At 39.4% G+C, this 20,727-nt stretch overlaps 1 protein-coding gene across 1 annotated transcript in view; it reads left to right on the top strand.

The window, feature by feature from the left end:
- The window catches only part of LOC140189858 (uncharacterized), a 126,316-nt gene that overhangs the window by 13,326 nt on the left and 92,263 nt on the right, over nucleotides 1–20,727 (top strand). The window contains 5 exon segments of the mRNA XM_072246221.1: nucleotides 490–886; nucleotides 2,745–2,825; nucleotides 17,049–17,101; nucleotides 17,103–17,211; nucleotides 18,228–18,263. Of these exon segments, the coding sequence (XP_072102322.1) occupies nucleotides 490–886; nucleotides 2,745–2,825; nucleotides 17,049–17,101; nucleotides 17,103–17,211; nucleotides 18,228–18,263 (676 nt within the window).

The raw sequence follows: 20,727 nt of genomic DNA, 5'->3' as shown, positions 1-20,727 counted from the left end.
ATTGTTAATGGACCCCACCATCTGGGACGTGCTCTCTTCTGATTACTGCAACCAGGGAGAAGACGCAGGAGTCTATAGGCCCACATGTAACTTTTTAGGAACAGCATCTTTCCCTCCTCCATCAGATTTTTGAATGGTCAATGAACTCTACCTCTTTTTTTGCACTATTTATTTATGATAGTAACTCATAGTATTTTTGTCTTGCACTGTACTGCTGCCACAAAATAACAAATTTCATGACATATGTCAGTGATAATAAATCTAATTCTGATTGATTGTTAAGCCTAAATCTGAAGCCTTAGCATATGTCTTGGACAAATCTTCCTGCACTGCAAATAAAACTACTATTTATTTTAATGTACGTTTTCTATGCCTTAATGCATTTGAAGAATACATTATAAAAACAAAGAGAGAAAGCTACCTGAATGACTGGCAATTGGTAAAAGCTCCTAGACTATCTAATATAAATGATTATTTGATATCTTCCAGAATAATTTACCCACAAGGGTTGCCTGAAGAGTATTCCTTTGTCACCACCTTCAGGAAGGTGAAAAACACAGTTAACAAAGTGTGGAATGTGTGGCAGATTATGGATGAAAATGGCAATAAACAAGTTGGTCTCAGACTGAATGGGAACACCCAGTCCTTGGAGTTTTACATAGTCGGTTTGGATGATAGCTTGCAATCTGCCATGTTTCAAGGAGTTTCGCAGATTTGTGATACTGGCTGGCATAAGATCCTGGTGGGTGTGGAGATGGAGAGAGTCAATTTATTTGTGGACTGCCATCATGTAGCATCCCAACATATCAAATCAAAGGGTACCATTAATGTTGATGGTGATACTCTGATTGGCCGACTAGATGCAAACCCTCAAGTATCTGTGGTGGTGAGCCAACCTTCCTCTTTTATTCTAGTTGCAATTGTGGCTATGATCAAAGTATTATGAAATAGTTGTTCCTAACATTTCTATCTGTCCATATTCTTCCTTCATAATATTTATCTAAATATCCAGAGTTTGTTAAAGCAAAGCAGGGGACCTCCAAATGTATCTGAAGTTAAAATGTGATAAGTTACTAGTACAAAATGTGCAGATACCTAACACTCAGTGAAAGGGCCATGCTAGTGTGTTTCTGTAGTGAACAAATTGGCTACTCAGTCTATAACCATCAGTATGGAGCTGCCTGGCTCAGATATTTGCTTGATCTGTCTTACAGGGGGTAGAATTTGATCCGGTTTCCAGTGACAGTTGTTGATGGAACCCAGAGATTTGTTTACCAACAATATCCCCCATTCCTCAGCACCAATCGCTTCTCCCACCCCCCAGCCCCATCCCACCCTCAAGAAGATCGGTAGCAGGTGTAAGAGGCAACATCTACAGGTTTCTGGAAGTAAAACAGATTCTGTTCTCAAGATTGTGTGGAGTTTCTACATGGTGTAGATGTTGTTAGAATAATGTCTGCTCAAGCGGCTGACAAAAGTGAAGTAGTAGCACCTGAGTGCCGGTTAATAACGACATACCTGTTCTGTGGATTAGTGATTGAGGAAGGGGATCAGGTGTGGGGTGGATCAATAAAATGCCATGATTCATTTTAAATGGGATGTTTCCACTTTCTGCAGAAGCTGCCTGGATCACAGGGCAGGATATAGAGCTTGTTAGTTCTGTAATTCAGTCAGTAGAAATTGAATGGTTAGGTCTCCATCTCCAAATGCTCATTATGAAATTGCAATGCATACTCGAAGGTCCTGATGAATGAGCAACGTATGACTGGTCCTAGGGTTTATCATTTTAAGACTTGTTTTCATTTAGCAACAGTTTCTTTTCTGTACCCTTTGTGGTTTTAATTTGTTACCTAACTTACATTTTTATCTAATAAGAATGTATTTATTAGATTCACACTGCAAAGTTCTTTTCTTGAAAAATAATCTCGTTTTAAAGGATTCTTTCATCTGACACATTCATTCTCAAAACTACAGTAAATATATCGCATACAGGTTTCCCCCACTATCCGAAGGTAGAGCATTCCTATGAAACGGTTCGCAAGCCGGAACGTCGTAACCTCGTAAAGTGAATAAGCAATTACCATTTATTAATATGGGAAAAATTTTTGAGCGTTCCCAGACCCAAAAAATAACCTACAAAATCATGCCAAATAACACACAAAACCTAAAATAACAGTAACATATAGGAGCTTGGCTGTTCGGGCGCACGCTGCCTTTTTCATAACACTGAAAACACCTTCTGTTAGTGAAAACAGGTAACTAATGTAGGTCTTTCATAACAGCGAGGTGTAGTAAAGCGAATGTTTGGAAAACGGGGGCCACCTGTATTAGTTCTAGGACTGATACTTACTAAAGTTTCTATGAAAGAGAATGTGATTTGCAAGTGTGGTGCAAATGTGATCTAAGGTAGTAAATATTTGGTAATCCTTAGTGCATGATATAAATCAGTGACTTGTTCAGTGGTGATTGCACAAACAAGGATACACTCAAAATGCTGGAGGAACCCAGCAAACCAGGCAGCATCTATGGAAGAGTTAACAGTCAATGTTTGGGGCTGAGCCCCTTCTTTAAGAAAGGTCTCAGCCTGAAATATTGATTGTTTACTCTTTTTCATAGATGCTGCCTGGCCTGCTGAGTTCCTCCAGCAATTTGTGTGCGTTGCTTGGATTTCCAGCATCTGCAGATTCTCTCTTGGTAAGGGATTATTGAGGTTATAATTCTAATCGTTTCTTCTCGCCTTGTAGTTTGAACTGCAGTGGATGTTGATCCACTGTGACCCACAACAGGCACATTGTGAATCCTGCACAGAGTTATCCATGCAGCAGGTAATATAAAGTCTAGTTCTAATTGCATTCTGCAAATCTGAACACTTCCTGCCCCTCTCTTCTTGCTTGACTCTATCGTTCAATCTTTCTTTCTTCTTTGCTAGCATATAGACTTTGTCTTTTTTTAGTCCACCTACAGGTACCCACTCTAATTTTGTCCCCTTCTCTTTGTGTCCCTTGTGTCTCCCCCCATGTTTCAAAATATTTTAATGTGTTCTTAAAGGATTCTACCACCGACAGATTCACTTTCAAGGACTCTTTACAACTCAAGTTCTTAATATTTCATTTATTTGCACAGTTGTCTTCTTTTGTGCATCTTTGTCAATTTTAGTATGTTTATGTATAATTCTTCATAAATTCTATTGATTTTTTTCCTGTAAATGTCTGTAAGAAAAATAAGTATCAAGGTAGTATGTGATAACATATATGTACTTTTGATAATAAATTTTCTTCTGAACTTGTGTTTATCTTGCACTCTCCTCTTTGAATTTTGTGTGTGTGAGATTACACCCCATTTTTCTTTTTCTTATATTTGGACATATTGACAAGAGCAGATTATTATCATCTAGAATATTTCAGCTATATTTTAAATGATATTAGATTGTGAGTCACATAAATCATCATAGAGCTACAATTCAAGAAGCAATAAAATAGATGAAGTTTAGGGACATTGTTGCCATCAATATGAAAATCAGTGTTAGCAAGTGGTATCTTTTTTTGATGAGAACATAAAATCTTTGACTTGATATACTTGGATCCCTATGATGCATAGGCTTTCACCAATCCCTCTTTGAACTCAATAATGAAAAATGTAGAATGACACCAGGAGCATTACTATCAATAGAAATGCATTGCTTTTAACAAGTCCAGAAAGGCTTTCTATTAACAAGTCCAGAAAGACTTGTTAAAGGAATTACAAAGATTTAAGAGGTACTATGGTTGGGTGCTAATTACTGGCATTGCCAGAGACACGAACATCCCTTTAAATCAGATCAAGTTTGTGCAGTCAGTGTCCAAAGTAGCCATGAATAACTGAAATGTCAACTGAGTGTCTGGGCTTTTCTCCAGCTTCTGCCCTTTACCAGAGGGCATGCATCATTGCCAATGATGCTCAAAGTCACACATAATGCCCCATTTAAAGATTTTCTTCTTAAAATTATTCTGAACTTTGTCCCGTGTGACAAAGTAAAAGAAATTCACAGGAAGCAGGTAATGATATATGAAATTAATTCAAATATTTTCTAGCTCTTAGAACATCAAGTCTTCCCAAACAATTTTATGTGAATTAACTATTCTTGAGGTGTAGTTATGATTTACTGATCTTGAGATAGATAGTAACTCTAGATTATTCTTTAATTTTTCTTCACATCTTGCTTCCCCACATTGCATGGCAATGATGTCACAGTGTGAGTCCATGGCTAAGAGTCACTTTCCCCCACCTCACCAAAGAATACTATTAGTCTGTTGTTCAGAGTAATGAATGCCAGCAGAGTATTCCACCATGTGGTGAGATTTCCATAATGTCCTTTCACATATTGTTATTTAAATTTACTAGACAGAATCTCCGAAATAAAGATGAGAAACAATGGCTGTTCTTGATTGCTGAGTATTTTGCTAGCAGCATATTGATAATTTTCTTTGGAATCAGGAGCCTATTGCAGGCAGCTTTCCTGTTCTGTGTGACTCATTTTGATACCTGGTAGTGCATTTAAACACAGAGGTACTGAGATAGTTGAGAAGATATTATCACATTTGTCCTGCTTTGGCAGTAGTGCCCAGGTTTAATGTGCCAGGGTAGATCCAAGCTAGTAAGCTACTGTCTCCATGATGTCACTTCCATATAGTTTAATTTCTTGTCAATGACACCACTTTTCATTAACAGTGCTCCATTTTTCAATTATTTTATTTCCTTATTTCACCTAATCTTCTTCCTAAAATCAGTGATTCTTACCACAAATATACTCTTACTGGATTAAATTAAATAACCCACCTTATTCAAATTAAGACGCTGAACATTATCAGAGGCACTGTGGCCAGTCTGGATGACAAGTCTTTATATGATATTGAATGGCAAATCACTGTGAAAAGCTTAAATTCTATGAGGATACAATATCTAACCAACTCAGAATTTAACCGGAGATCCCCTTGCTCACTTGTGTCTCAGCTCATCACTGATTGAGCATTTTGTTGAATTTGTGAACCAGATAATTTCCAGTCAAATAAAGTTTATGTGCTGGTGTGAAAAGGATGAACTCCTACTCTGAAATGATTCCTTTCAAGTTTTTCCAAATTAACATGAATAACCCTTGATTCATTGTCCTTGAAAATTAAAATCCAGCATAGATATAGAATCATGTGACTGAGGGGTGACTGAGTGCTGAAGGCCTTTTCCACCAGTGAATGTATCATTAAAGGGGCAAGGAAGGTGAGTGCATTCATTTTTTTATGGAAAGTCTCTTAAGTCTCAGTTATGTAGGCATTACCCTTAACTTAGGAGGATCTCGAATCTGAACATGGGGCAGATAGGTCTAAGAAAGAAGAGCAGACGCCTCAAGTCACTCACATCATTACTTAGAAATATATTGTCAAACCTTCATCATTGTTGATCTTGAAACTCATTAAGTAATAACACTGAAGAACAATGAAGTGGCTCATTTCACGAAGGCAGCTCACCATAACTTTATCAAAGGAATTGGTGGATGCAGATTAAAAGCTTGCCTTGCTAGACTGTCCATCTTCGTGAATACATCAAGAAACTGCTCAGCAAGTGAGTGTGCTTACTCGGAGTTAGCTGTTGCCATTTCTGTAGTTTCTCACTTGAATTATTGTTGGTCATTATGGAAACACTAACTAAGAGCAGCTAGAGTGACTTCGAGTTTTGTTTTAAGAGTTTATTAGCATGATATCATGGAGAGTCTGCAGCAGTCTCCACTGCCACCAGAACACCGATTTTTAGGTTCTACAGAGCTCATATTTATACATCAGGACAAACAACTTCACATAACTTTGTTTGGCATCCCACAGTCCGTACATGATCAATTGTTTAAAAGACATGTCAATTATCTCTCAGTACGAGTCTAACAGTTCTTCCCGCTTCCTGCTATCAGGACTCATAATTTTCCCCCAGACGTAACCTCCCTCCTGGTTCCAGGGTCTTGTTTCTTATTAATTAGTGTTCCTGGTACTGCGTTTATTCTCAACACGCCTCAGCAGTCTTAAGCCCAACTGTTCCAGAATGGTTGAGTATCCCATTATACACTAGTTTTTAAAAGCGCAAACACAAGGAAATCTGCAGATGCTGGAATTTCAAGCAACACACATAAAAGTTGCTGGTGAACACAGCAGGCCAGGTAGCATCTCTAGGAAGAGGTACAGTCGACGTTTCCGGCCAAAACTCTTCGTCAGGACCAACTGAAAGAAGAGCTAGTAAGAGATTTGAAAGTGGGATTTCTACCACAGTCATTTAAAAAAAAAACAAATTTGGATGACAATGATGAAATGAAAACGTAGTGATTGTATCATAGATGTTCATGGCACCATGATTACTAATTCATTGTCGGCAGCCTGCATTGTTGAGGCAGAAAGAAATACTAAGAACTATGGGTGACCAGGTTTAAGTTTAGAATAGGCACATTATTGCGTTGACCGAAATCAGCGGAAAAAAAGTCCACATTAAGAGAAATGGGGAGAGAAACTGATTGGGGAAAATAAAAATTTAATTTCTGAATTCAATGTTTGTGGGATACATCTTAAGTCTTGTTTTTAATTTCTGGTCCAGCATTTGGTTAGGTGATAGATCAGCCTTGTTTGGTGAAGTCTTATTTAAACAAAAGAGTGGTAAGGTATTCCAAGAATGTAATATGTAATAGACCAGTACACAAAAAATTAATAAATATCAATCTTAGTGAGTTCATGACAGTAGCTTGTAGTCAGAAGTGCTTTTGTAAAAAAACGGAGCATAATTGGCTGAAAACAAACCTGCCTACAAAAAAAATTATACGCAAATGTTCAGATACTCAAAATAAATAGTTGTTTACAGTTGGCATAAAATTGACCAACTAAATAGCACAAGGTGTTATTTATGTCAATGTGCAAATATTTGTAACATGACTACCTGTCTTTATGAAACACTATGGTAAAACAAAAGTTTCCAAGAACGCAACTGGTATATCGAGTATCACTCTTTAAAAGATTCCATTGAGAGATTATTTGGAGGTGGGAACTGTGAAGAAGTTAGAGAATAAGAAAGATCTAAGTATCTTGCAGTGTTAGCAGATTATAAATTGGTTCTTGCTTTCAGTTTCTGTCACCATAATTATACTTCACAATTTTTCTTTAATGTCCCAAGTATTTGTTATTTGCACATTTAAGATTGTACTAAATTTTCTTTTTTTTTCATTTTTTTTCTCTGTCAGAGAATTATTCCTAATTTTGAGGTATTCAATAACTCCTAATGGATGCAGCTGACAATTTTAGGGGCATTTAGAATCAGTGTTTAATACCTTATAGTATCACAATTTATGCACAAATCAATAGAATAGAATGCATGCAAGATATTTGGTAAAATCCCATTAGAAAACTTAATTAGTTTAATTGTCTGCATATGCTGTAAGTGTCATAAGTTTAGATTTAGGAGACAGTATCAATCTCTTTGAATTTTTCTTTTGGTTTATTAAAAAGATTAATATGGTTGCAGCAATATTATAATTTAAAAATGGCTGTAACAAAAACTCTTCACTGGGTAAGCAAAACAGCAGAATTTTTTTTTTTCTCATTTTTCTACATTGAAACTACATTTCTTTCAATTTTGAGAAAGAGAATAGTTATGCTCATTTGCTTCAGTGGTTGGTAACTTTATGGAGAAGAACCTGAGAGGCAGGATTTATGAACATTTGGAGAGGCATAATATGATTAGGAATAGTCAGCATGGTTTTGTCAAATGCAGGTCATGCCTTATGAGCCTGATTGAATTTTTTGAGGATGTGACGTAGTGTATATGGATTTCAGCAAGGCATTTGATAAGGTACCCCATGCAGGGCTTATTGAGAAAGTAGGGAGGCATGGGATCCAAGGGGACCTTGCTTTGGGGATCCAGAACTGGCTTGCCCACAGAAGGCAAAGCGTGGTTGTAGACGGGTCATATTCTGCATGGAGGTCAGTCACCAGTGGTGTGCCTTACAGATCTGTTCTGGGACCCATAGTCTTTGGGATTTTTATAAATGACCTGGATGAGGAAGTGGAGGAATGGGTTAGTAAATTTGCTGATGACACAAAGGTTGGGGGCGTTGTGGATAGTGTGGAGGGCTGTCAGCGGTTACAGTGGGACATTGATAGGATGCAAAACTGGGCTGAGAAATGGCAAGTGGATTTCAATCCGGATAAGTGTGAGGTGGTTCATTTTCATAGGTCAAATACAAGGGGTGATTGATAAGTTCGTGGCCTAAGGTAGATGGAGTCAATTTCAGAAAACTTAGCACATTTATGTTTCCTACATTTACACACTTAGTCCAGCGTTTGCGGAGCATGTCTGTTCCTTCTTCGTAGAAGTCAGCGTCTTGGACCTCCAGAAATTGTCTACAGCAGGGGTGATTGATAAGTTTGTGGCCTAAGGTAGAAGAAGCTGAGTTATTAATTTCCAATTGTCTGCATTTTTACTCAGAGTTGAACTGCACGTGCATGTAACAAGAGCTGTATAACTCATCTCCTTCTACCTTAGGCCACAAACTTATCAATCACCTCTGCTGTGGACCATTTCGACAAAGAAGGGATCCGTATGCTCCACGACTGCTGGACTAAGCGTGTTCATGTAGGAGGGGACTATGTTGAAAAATAAATGTGCTAGGTTGTCTAAAATTGACTCCTTCTACTTTCGACCACAAACTTATCAATCACCCCTGGTATGATGGCAGAACATAGCATTAATGATAAGACTCTTGGCAGTGTGGAGGATCAGAGGGATCTTGGGGTCCGAGTCCATAGGACACTCAAAGCTGCTATGCAGGTTGACTCTGTGGTTAAGAAGGCATACGGTGCATTGGTCTTCTATCGTGCAATTGAGTTTAAGGGCCAAGAGGTAATGTTGCAGCTATATAGGACCCTGGTCAGACTTCACTTGGAGTACTGTGCTCAGTTCTGGTTGCCTCACTGTAGGAAGAATGGGGAAACCATAGAAAGGGTGCAGAAGAGGTTTACAAGGATGTTAACTGGATTGGGGAGCATGCCTTATGAGAATAGGTTGAGTGAACTTGGCCTTTCTTCCTTGGAGCGACGGAGGATGAGAGGTAACCTGATAGAGGTGTATAAGATGATGAGATGCATTGATTGTGTGGATAGTCAGGGGCTTTTTCCCAGGGCTGAAATGGCTAACATGAGAAGACATATTATTAAGATGCTTGGAAGTATGTACAGAGGAGATGTCAGGGGTAAATTTTTTTACGCAGGGAGTGGTGAGTGCATGGAATGGGCTGCCGGTGGCGGTGGAGGCGGAAATAGGGTCTTTTAAGAGACTCCTGGATAGGTACATGGAGCTTAGAAAAAGAGTGGGCTATGGGTAAGCCTAGGTAATCTCTAAGGTAAGGACATGTTCAGCACAGCTTTGTGGGCTGAAGGGCCTGTATCGTGCTGTAGGTTTTCTATGTTTCTATTACTTGTATGTCTTCAAAATGCATTATTAACCAGTGATTCTATGGAAAATAAATCTGAGGGAATTCTCAGAGGTGTAAGGAAAATGGGAATCCAATTTAGAAAAGTGATCAGAAACTCATCTGAAAAGGCGAGGCTCTGTGTTGTGGAAGAAAGATATGATAATTTAGGAAATTCTGGGTGGTTCAAGCCCTAAGTGAGGTAGGTTTGCACGATGTTGTAGATGGAAATTTTGAGGAAGGTACAGGTGGCTCAGAAGAGGTTATTAAGATCAAAATCAGAATAATAATTAGAATCAAGTTTAATATCACTGTCATTATGTCGTGAAGCTTGCTCACAAATGAGGGCAGATGAGACTCTTAAGTAGAGTTTAAAGCAATAGGAGCCCAGACATTCTGCCATACTTAAAACTGACAGTTCAAGAAATGAGTGTTTTGAGTGTTCCTGCCCAGCAGGTTTATTTCATCCTATCCTTTGTGTTAATAATTTTCTCTCCCAACCAAAGCCACACCAAGTTCTGAGATGCTTTGAACTCCAGGGTCCTGATGAAGCCAAGTGAACATTCATTAGATACTGCCAGGTGCACTGCAAACCCTGCTGCTGAGCTTGTGCACTACGGACCTGAGTATTGCTGGGTCTGGAGATGATATTGTCTAGAAGGGTCCTCAAAATCATAATTGAGGCAAAAGCCTTATGGCTCAGCTGTTTTAACAGTTGGTGATTATTGTACAGTTAGACAGTGTCAGCTTGAAACAGCAGGGCAAGTAAGAAGTAATGAGAGCAAGTAGCAGCAAGTAAGAAGTAAAGAGGAAAGTCAAGAAGCAAAAGGCTAGATCTCTCTTTGTGCTTGAAGCTGGCTAGATAAAGGATTTTTTTCTGATGAGAACGCTGTGAAGCAACAAGGGCAGTCTTAATTTATGCTGATTTCAGGTTGAAAAAGAAACTACAGAAGGAAAGAATGAACTATACCACAAATTACTGAAAACCTACTGAGAATTTACAAATGGCTGGTTATACAAACATATTAACAAGTGTAAAGAAATTTATGCGACAAGATAAATGAAGATTTAGATAAGCACATGAATGACAGAAAAATGGAAGGCTTAGTAGGAGGGAAGATTTGGATTGCTCTTAGAGTAGGTTAAAGATCAGCACAATATTCTGGGCCACATGGCTTGTACTGTGCTGTAATGCTCTATCTTCTAAATAGCGATGTAAACCCTAATGGTGTAGAAAAATCATCACTCAAGTCCATGATCAACAGTAGATTAAGTGTGTCACAGTTTTTTGTACAGGATAAGGCAAATAATGATGCCTAGTTCATAGCTGGTAAGTTCCTTTATCAGGGCAGTGCTGGCTATGATGTTTGAATCTCTAGGCATAGCTCTGAAAATTTTGATTCTATGTGGATTAGGACAATTAAATCTTTGATTCGAGTCTTATCTGTGGTATAAGTCAGTATAGTGTCATCATCTTGGGCTTTACTTAAGAGTTAGAAGGTCCGACACAACCTCTTTAGCAACTTGGCATCTTCCTTCTTTAATTGGTTGAGACCTGTCAAAGTTTTCAAGATCTGAAGTAAAAGAATGGAATTTGTGATGTAGGAAAAAATGCATTTTGAACATAAATGACTTTTTTTGCATAGTAAGGGTAAAGGGAAAGGAGACAAAAAAACAGTCCATATAAAGAAACTAAGCACTTCTTCTCCAGCACTGATGTAGTCATGACCGTTTCCCCGTTCTCATTGTTGCTTGGACACCCTCTAGAATTCACTTACAGGAATCACTTACTGAGTCAGGCAGCATCTGTAGAAGAGAAACAGTCAACTTTTCAGGTCAAAGGCCCATTGTCAGAACAATTGTCCTGAAGTGTTCTCAAAATAAGAAACAAGCCCTGTTTCTTTCTCTACAGGCGCTGCCTCATCCATTGAGTGATTCCAACAGTTCATATTTCCCGCATTAGCAGCAGCGTCTTCTGTTTTCATTTCTGATTTCCAGCATTTCTAGTTTTCCTTTTGGATTTCACTCTCTAGAAAATGGTGTGAAGGTATGTTCTACCTCCTCTGGTTGCCACCTGTTGCTTTCAGTCATGTGTCATCTTCTATCACAAGAAGGCGGAAAGGTAACAGAGAACCTAGTGGAAGATTTGCAGATTGTGGCCACTGTAGAACCCATGCAGGAGGAAACTAGTGGTTAATGTAATGTAGTACACAGAGTATTATAGTTAAAAAAAAGTTCTGGCTCAACAAATGCATGTAGCCTAATTACATCCATGAGACTAACTAACCGCGTGTTTTGAGAACGTGGGAGGAAACTGGAGCATCTGGAGGAAACCCAGTCAGAAGGTACAAATTCCTTTACAGACAGCGATGAGAATTGAGTGCAGGTTGCTGGTGCTGTAATGGTGTTGTGCTAACCACTACGCTACCATGCTACCCACAGAGGTACAGTGTATTTCTCCTATTGCAAGTGCCTTTCTTCGAAAGGGTTCATATTTTACTCAATGGCCTTTGATTCCCAGTGACGTAATAATGTATAGCTAGATGTGCAGATGTAAGCAGATCAACAGTGAAGTGGACAAAAGTAGAGGCCCTGATGTTGTTTGTGGTGATGATGAAGGCTTATTATGAAGAACCAATGCAATCTTGAAGCAGGCCACGCCTGAAGGGTGGCAGCTCTCAGCTCATACTGGCAGGATCTAATCTCAACCCTGGAGGAAATGTCTGATTTGTGATCTGGGATGGAACCCAGTCCCTGACAGAGAGATATTTAAATGGAGAGTCTAGTGAAGGGGTGGAAGGTGATTCATGGTGTGTTGAAGAATAAGATTGTCAGCTTCTGAGAAGGAAGTCAGTTCAATGAACCATAGAAACATAGAAAAACTACAGCACAATACAGGCCCTTCAGCCCACAATGCTGTGCTGAACATGTACTTACTTTAGAAATTACCTTGGGTTACCCATAGCCCTCTATGGGAAAACTCTGGAAAAATATTTTTTCTTCTCCTGGTCCAGAAACATTGTATGCTTACTTTATAAATGTGATGTTTTGATCTGACCCTGATATATTGATTTGTTGAGTTGAATTTGTTCCAATGAAGTGAGATAGAGAACAGAAATTTCACATTTTCAGGTGGGCTGCGTATTGAGGTGTAGGATCACAAGTGAAGATTTCAATTTGGTCAAGCATTATATACTCTTATCCCACAAGATAATGTGCTGTCAGGTACAGGAATACAAATAGAATACAATTTTTTGTTGTTATACAGAATATATTTATGTCCATGTAAAATATATTCTCATAATATTCATGTTTGTGCACATGTACACAAAAACGTTGCAGTGTACTTTGTAGAAGATTGCCTAAAGTATTATCTGGAAACTCTGCAGTTGATGCAAGCTAAGCAAATTCTCAGGTGTATAAAGAAAAAAGAGCAAGAGGTGAGGTGCCGTCTCTAAGTAGTTGCATGCTTGTCTGTGTATGAGTAGAATTAAGTTTTGGACAGAATGATCTGAAATGCTTGAAGAAATGCTCTCAGTAATTGCAGCATTTTAATTTAATTTCTACTTTACTAATTCCCAGTGAGTGGCACCAAGTTTTGTTTAGTATGTCACCTATGTTTCAAAGGAAAGTAAAAGCTAATTTTGATGAGTAGTTGCCTTTTTGCAGTGTTCTCATTTTCTCCCTTTAGCTGCTGAACCATTAGTGACAATGGATTCACATTCGCAGGCATCCCTGCAGCATCTTGTCCCATTAACTGATACCTGGCAAAGCTTGTTGGTATGCTGCAGGAGAAACTCACTGCTGGTTTGTGGACTTATGACGAGTAGCTTTAACAAACTGAAATTTGGCTGATTTTTCTGATGGACAGTATTCCCAGAAAAGCTGAAGTAAAAATCCCATCCTGAAGTTCAACAAGAGGGAAAAAAGACAATTGTGCATTCACTATATATATATATATGTATCATTCTTTTATTTTGAGAAGAAATAAAGAATCAGATGCATTTCATTGGGCTGATGATTCAAGTCTCATGTCTGAAATCTGGTTCATGCTTACAGTGGAGTTTACAGTGCTAGAAATTTATTTTTTTGGGTGAAGTGCATTTAAAAACAAGACTCTTGCAGTGTGAGATCGTTCTGAAAGATTCCATGCTCAGTTTTTGAAGAGCAGTGGAGTTATCTCCACCATCCTGGCCAAATTTCTCGACCACCCAACATTAACTCAGATGATCTGGGGAAGATCACTTAGCTGTGAAGTTTCCTGTGCTAGGGTGACAATTCAGCATTGTATGCAAAGCATTTTGGGATGTCCTGAGTTTGTTATATTTAAGATTTTCTCTGGAAATTCTCTGGTAATATATAAATACCTAAATCCTCGATCTTAATCTATCCTTCCTGAGAAACAGGAAGTTGATGATAAATAGATGTGCTTGTGTGAAGGCGAAATTGAGATTCAAAAGCTGTGATAAGGGCCCGAAAATGAGATTTATGCTTCACCCTAGATATCAATGCAGGAAAATAATTGCAACTTAGGTATAATAAAAGTTACCAGTTTGCCATTGTCTGCTTTGCACTTTTATCAATGCGCAACATCACCCTAATTTATACTTGCGTATAAAAAGCTCCTCAAAATAAAATTGTAACACTTGCTTTTGATACACTGTGGTCTATTTAAGAAGATGAGCAACCAATCATTCTCTTAGTGAGATGATGCCTTCCCACTGCTATCATGCATCTGTTGTAAATTTTTCTTTCTTTCTGCAAAAAACAACTTTGTTTTTTTCACTTTAGAGTGTTTGAACTTGTGGAGCATATCTTTCCTCCAGGGTCGATAAATAAACATGCAAACAATGGAAGTTTTTTAAAAGAATGAATTGCTTCCTTCTAAAATTCCTCTAAAGTAATGCAAACATTACTTACTTCAATCCTTCATTCTTAATCAGCATCATTTGCAAAGATCATGGAAATTTTTGATTAGATGTGAGAAGTTTAGGAAGGAGAAGTCATAAGTAAAGTTTTTAATTTTACATCGAATATACTTTTTTTCTATGGATGCTGCCTGGCCTGCTGAGTTCCTGCAGCATTTTGCTTGTATGACTTGGTTTTCCAGCGTCTACAGATTTTCCTTTGTTTGTTTTTTTTAAATTGAAACTAATTATGTATAATTGGATGCACAATTATGAGCATGAGGTGAAAAGGAAGAAGTTCCTAAAACGATTAAATTTATCCAAACAACAGGAATTCTGCAGATGCTGGAAATTCAAGCAACACACATCAAAGTTGCTGGTGAACGCAGCAGGCCAGGCAGCATCTGTAGGAAGAGGTACAGTCGATGTTTCAGGCCGAGACCCTTCGTTAGGACTAACTGAAGGAAGAGTGAGTAAGGGATTTGAAAGTTGGAGGGGGAGGGGGAGATCCAAAATGATAGGAGAAGACAGGAGGGGGAGGGATGGAGCCAAGAGCTGGACAGGTGATAGGCAAAAGGGGATACGAGAGGATCATGGGATAGGAGGTCCGGGAAGAAAGACAAGCGGGGGGGGGGGACCCAGAGGATGGGCAAGAGGTATATTCAGAGGGACAGAGGGAGAAAAAGGAGAGTGAGAGAAAGAATGTGTGTATAAAAATAAGTAACAGATGGGGTACGAGGGGGAGGTGGGGCATTAGCAGAAGTTAGAGAAGTCGATGTTCATGCCATCAGGTTGGAGGCTACCCAGACGTTATATAAGGTGTTGTTCCTCCAACCTGAGTGTGGCTTCATCTTTACAGTAGAGGAGGCCGTGGATAGACATGTCAGAATGGGAATGGGATGTGGAATTAAAATGTGTGGCCACTGGGAGATCCTGCTTTCTCTGGCGGACAGAGCGTAGATGTTCAGCAAAGCGGTCTCCCAGTCTGCGTCGGGTCTCGCCAATATATAAAAGGCCACATCGGGAGCACCGGACGCAGTATATCACCCCAGCCAACTCACAGGTGAAGTGTTGCCTCACCTGGAAGGACTGTTTGGGGCCCTGAATGGTGGTAAAGGAGGAAGTGTAAGGGCACGTGTAGCCCCTGTTCCGCTTACACGGATTCCTCTTTTCGCCCTGTCTCTTGCAAAAACGCCATCCCCTTCTCGCAATTCCTCCGTCTCCACCGCACCGGATGAGGCTTTTCATTCTAGGACGAGGGAGATGTCTTCTTTTTTTAAAAGAAAGGGGCTTCCCTTCCTCCACTATCAACTCTGCTGTTAAACGCATCTTCCCCCATTTCACGTACATCTGCTCTCACTCCATCCTCCCGCCACCCCACTAGGAATAGGGTTCCCCTGGTCCTCACCTACCACCCCACCAGCCTCCGGGTCCAACATATTATTCTCTGTAACTTCCGCCACCTCCAACGGGATCCCACCACTAAGCACATCTTTCCCTCCCCCCCTTTCTCTGCATTCCGCAGGGATCGCTCCCTACGCAACTCCGTTGTCCATTCGTCCCCCCCATCCCTCCCCACTGATCTCCCTCCTGGCACTTATCCGTGTAAGCGGAACAAGTGCTACACATGCCCTTACACTTCCTCCCTTACCACCATTCACTGGGGTGATATACTGCGTCCAGTGCTCCCGATGTGGCCTTCTATATATTGGCGAGACCCGACGCAGACTGGGAGATCGTTTTGCTGAACACCTACGCTCTGTCCGCCAGAGAAAGCAGGATCTCCGAGTGGCCACACATTTTAATTCCACATCCCATTCCCATTCTGACATGTCTATCCACGGCCTCCTCTACTGTAAAGATGAAGCCACACTCAGGTTGGAGGAACAACACCTTATATTCTGTCTGGGTAGCCTCCAACCTGATGGCATGAACATCGACTTCTCTAACTTCCGCTAATGCCCCACCTCCCCCTCGTACCCCATCTGTTACTTATTTTTATACACACATTCTTTCTCTCACTCTCCTTTTTCTCCCTCTGTCCCTCTGAATATACCCCTTGCCCATCCTCTGGGTCCCCCCACCCGTCTTTCTTCCCGGACCTCCTGTCCCATGATCCTCTCGTATCCTTTTTGCCAATCACCTGTCCAGCTCTTGGCTCCATTCCTCCCCCTCCTGTCTTCTCATATCATTTTGGATCTCCCCCTCCCCCTCCAACTTTCAAATCCCTTACTCACTCTTCCTTCAGTTAGTCCTGACGAAGGGTCTCGGCCTGAAACGTCGACTGCACCTCTTCCTAGAGATGCTGCCTGGCCTGCTGCGTTCACCAGCAACTTTTAAATTTATCCAAATGTTCCAATTTAATTATCTCATGGAAGCTCTTTTCAAATTTTATCTTATTGTTTGCCACATTAAGTGCTGGTGAATTAAACGGGTCTTGTGTAGCTTTAGGAAAATAAGAATGAAATTCTTAAAGTAAGCCCGAAGGAACAGAATACTCAGTGACTTTATAATTGAGGAACTGAGTTCACTAGTAAACATTTTCCCAAATATAGACCGGTGAATTGATCATTCTGCTCAATTGTAGTATGTTGTCTGGGTAGATTTTCTGGCAACTTATTCCTCTTAGAACATATTATTTTACTAATTCTTACTGATGTGTTTATTTTTATTAGCCTGATTTTGGTTTCAGAGGTCCAAGGCCTGATTATGAAAAACCAAGCATGATTGGGTCCTCCAGGTCCTGCTGGGCCTCCAGGTTCTCCTGGTTTACAAGGTCCTTCAGGATCTGCAGGGATTGCAGGATCACATGGGCTGGATGGAAAAGATGGATCTGATGTAAGTCTTCACAACTTATTTGTTCCGAGTGGCCAGTTGGACTGCTTCGGCTAAGAACAACGCAGCTTTGTAAGCTCTTCTAAAATTTATGCCATATATTCAGAATCAGAATTAAGTTTATTATCAGTGGCATATGTCATGAAGTAAGTTGTTTTGTGGCAGCAGTACAATGCAATACATAAAATACTATAGGTTACATTAAGAAATATAAAAATAGTGCACAAAGGGAACAAGATACTGAGGTAATGTTCTTGCGTTTGTCGACTTTCAGAAATCTGATGGCGGAGGGGAAGAAGCTGTAACTAAAACATTGATTGTGCGTCTTTTCAAAGAACGAATGTTATTCAGTAAGCTTGGTATAGATGTTTAAACTTAATTTCTCTCATAGCAAGTCAGTGTATGATTCTGAAATACCTGCCCTTGCTATAAGCTGGCTGTTAAATTGTAGATTCAGCAGTAATGACATAAAGGCCTGATCAGGTCTCCAAAACTGGTTTAATACATTTGTCTTTTGTGCATTCATTGAGAATGTAGCTTGTAATTCCTGACTCATGCACTGTCAAGGGAAATTTCATTTGGCATACCTATGAACAAAGACTAGAAATAGGCTGTTGAACTCCCTGGGACTGTATTCCCACTTAGCTGCATTTCTTCCCCTCAGAATAACAAAAACCTATCAGAGTCTGAAAATCCCATTTGACCCTGAGTCCCCAAGAGGAGTAAGCTTCAAATATATATCACCTGTTACATAATACGCAATATAGTATCACCTGACTACTAGATGGCCTGGTTCTAATTTTAAGATTACATGACCATTTTATGGAAGGTTTGCAGTTCTTGAGCCTCATTTACAAATTAATCAGATTGCAGCTTGTGCACTACCTCAAGTACATGTTGCCTTAATTTCAATCTTTTAACCTGGGCTCAAAGTTAACTCTAAAGAGAGAGAAAAAAATATGTCGGAAATGCTGTGTGCTTATTGGAAAAAGTAACTATGTTCAATTTTCATTTTAAAGGGAGGAACGGGCACTCCTGGTCAGCCAGGTCTTCCAGTAAGTACTGATTGTTTTCTAGAGTCATCTGGTTAGTTGGGAATGTGTAGAGTCTTCTATAAATAACAGGAGTGAAAACAGTGAAGCCAGATAAATTCTGCAGCACACTAGGAGATGTCAGGAAGTGGTGGTGTTTACTACCCTCCCTGCTGCAAGGTTTTCCTCTAAAACTTAAAATGAATTCCAGCAATCTCGGTATATCTTATAATTCTCCTTGCCAATGTCACGTGGCCAGTAAGGTTTTGGGAGTGAATTCAACAGAATTCTGATTTATTTGTCTGAAAATTTGGGTCCATTAACCTTACAGATTTGCGTTTCAACAGGAAATAAATAACTGCAAGATGTAAAAGACCGAGGTCCAGCTAAATTAGTTTCTGCCATCCTGTTGGTCACACGATACACAATGGAATTATAGATCAGTGTGAAGAGTAAATCCCCATCAATTAAATACAGAAAGTGCAGGAAGCCATCTGTAAAACAGGTTACTATTTCAGATAAGCAAGTTTGCATCATCTGAAACATTCAATTTGTTCTCTATCCAGAGAAGTTGCCTGATCTGCAGCAGATTTTCATTGTTTTTTGTCTTTATTGTTTATTCTTCTCTTGTAAATTTCTTTCAATTTGTCTGCAGCTGATTAAGTTGTGGGGAATGGTTTGGAAACTTCCTAAGTGCTTATATGCACCCCAAGCATGGATGTTTATGGAGCATTGGTAGACAAGATTATTATGATGCAGTTTGTAGACCATATAACCATATAACGATTACAGCACGGAAACAGGCCATCTCGGTCCTTCTAGTCCGTGCTGAACTAATGCCTCAGCTCCTGTGCTTGGGTTTGTTTCCTCTGGGTGCTCCTCTTTCATCCCATGTATAGGTTGGTCAATTACATGGTCTCTCGAGGTTGACCTAAATGTATGCAGATGAGTGGTTCAGTGTGAGGGAGGAAAGAAGAATAGGATGAGTTAGGGTAGGATTTGTATAAAGATGATATTCTTGTCTCATAAGATGTCTGAGCCCAAGAAATTTTAACAATTCAAGGTATTTTTGTTTAGCTTTGAGTAAAATTTCTCATTATGTGCTTATCCTCAAGCTTTATAAAGTTCAAACCACAAGACTCATGCTATCTCCAGTATGCCTGGTTAAAGTCAATTCATGACATCTTCTTTAAAAAAAGAGATTGATTGTTAAATACTGTGAGCTGTTGGTAGTTGTGATTAATTTATTTGTATGTACTCTGTTTTAAATTAAATTCTGCTATACGATAATAATTAATTTACACTGAAAGCAAGTTCATAAGCATACTGTTATCCTTTATAATTGAGGCAATTTCTGAAGCAATGTGTTGAAATACCTTGTGTTCTATTTTGGCTTCTCACCAAAGATAGTACATTGGGTATGGATGTTGAAAAGAGGTAAAACTAATACATTAAATTATACATAGAAATTAATAAAACCAAATTTTTCAGAAATTTTGATGCCCAATGTCAGTTCTTTCTTTTTAATATGACATAATGCAAAATGGGAATAAATTAGGGGTAGCTATTTTTGTTGATCTCTCTCATTATTAACAATAAAAAAACCATCTTTGTAAAACAATTGCCATGTTGTTTTCTTTTTTTAAAATTCATTTTGGGACCTGGGAATTGCTGGGAGGGCTAGTATGTGCCTAACTTCCCTTAAGAAGCCTGCTTTTATTTTTAACTGGCATAGTCTATCTGGTGGTTTTGCTTCCACCAAGGCATTGGAATGTAAGTTCCAGGATTTAGATCCAGTGACAATGAAATATTGGCAATATATTTCCCAGTCACAATGTTGTGTGACTTGAAGAACTTTGAGGTATTCGCATGCCCTTGTCCTTGGATGTAAGGATTATGGGTTTTGTGAGGAACTGTGTAAGTCTGTTAACTGCAGTGTATTTTATAGATGATACATACTGCAGCAACTGTGGGTCGGTGATGGAGGTCATAAATGCTCAGAGATGATGGAATACTAGACAGGCAGACTGCTTCATCCTGGGTAATGTTCAGATCTTAAGAGTTGCTGGCACTGTACCCATCGAGGCAAATGAGTTTATGGACTGTGGATTTATTTCAGACTTGTGGTTTTTATATTCTGTGTTTATCGCTCGTAGCTTTCTGTTTTGTTGTGCAAGAGGAGGTTGGGGGTTGATGTTTTTGTTGCATTTTGTGGGTGGAAAGAGAGTTTGGGGTCAATGTTCTTGTTCCATTTTGTTCTGGGGGAGGGGGTGTGGGGGGGGTTGATGATTGGGATGCCATTCTTTTTTGTGCAGGGAGGGTGGGTCTGAATGACTTTCATGTTCTTTCTTTGTTTCGTGACTATCTAGAGAAGATGAACCTCAGCGTTGTAGTTAGATACATACTTTGATAATAATAAATGAACCTTTGAAATGGAGAGTATCTTATACTTCTGATTTGTTCCTTCTATGAATGGTCATCCTTACAG

The sequence above is a fragment of the Mobula birostris genome, chromosome 1 (genome assembly GCF_030028105.1).
Source record: "Mobula birostris isolate sMobBir1 chromosome 1, sMobBir1.hap1, whole genome shotgun sequence".
Classification (NCBI taxonomy): domain Eukaryota; kingdom Metazoa; phylum Chordata; class Chondrichthyes; order Myliobatiformes; family Myliobatidae; genus Mobula; species Mobula birostris.
The sequence above is the reverse complement of the archived record's forward strand: the minus strand, read 5'-3'. Positions and strand labels throughout refer to the sequence as shown.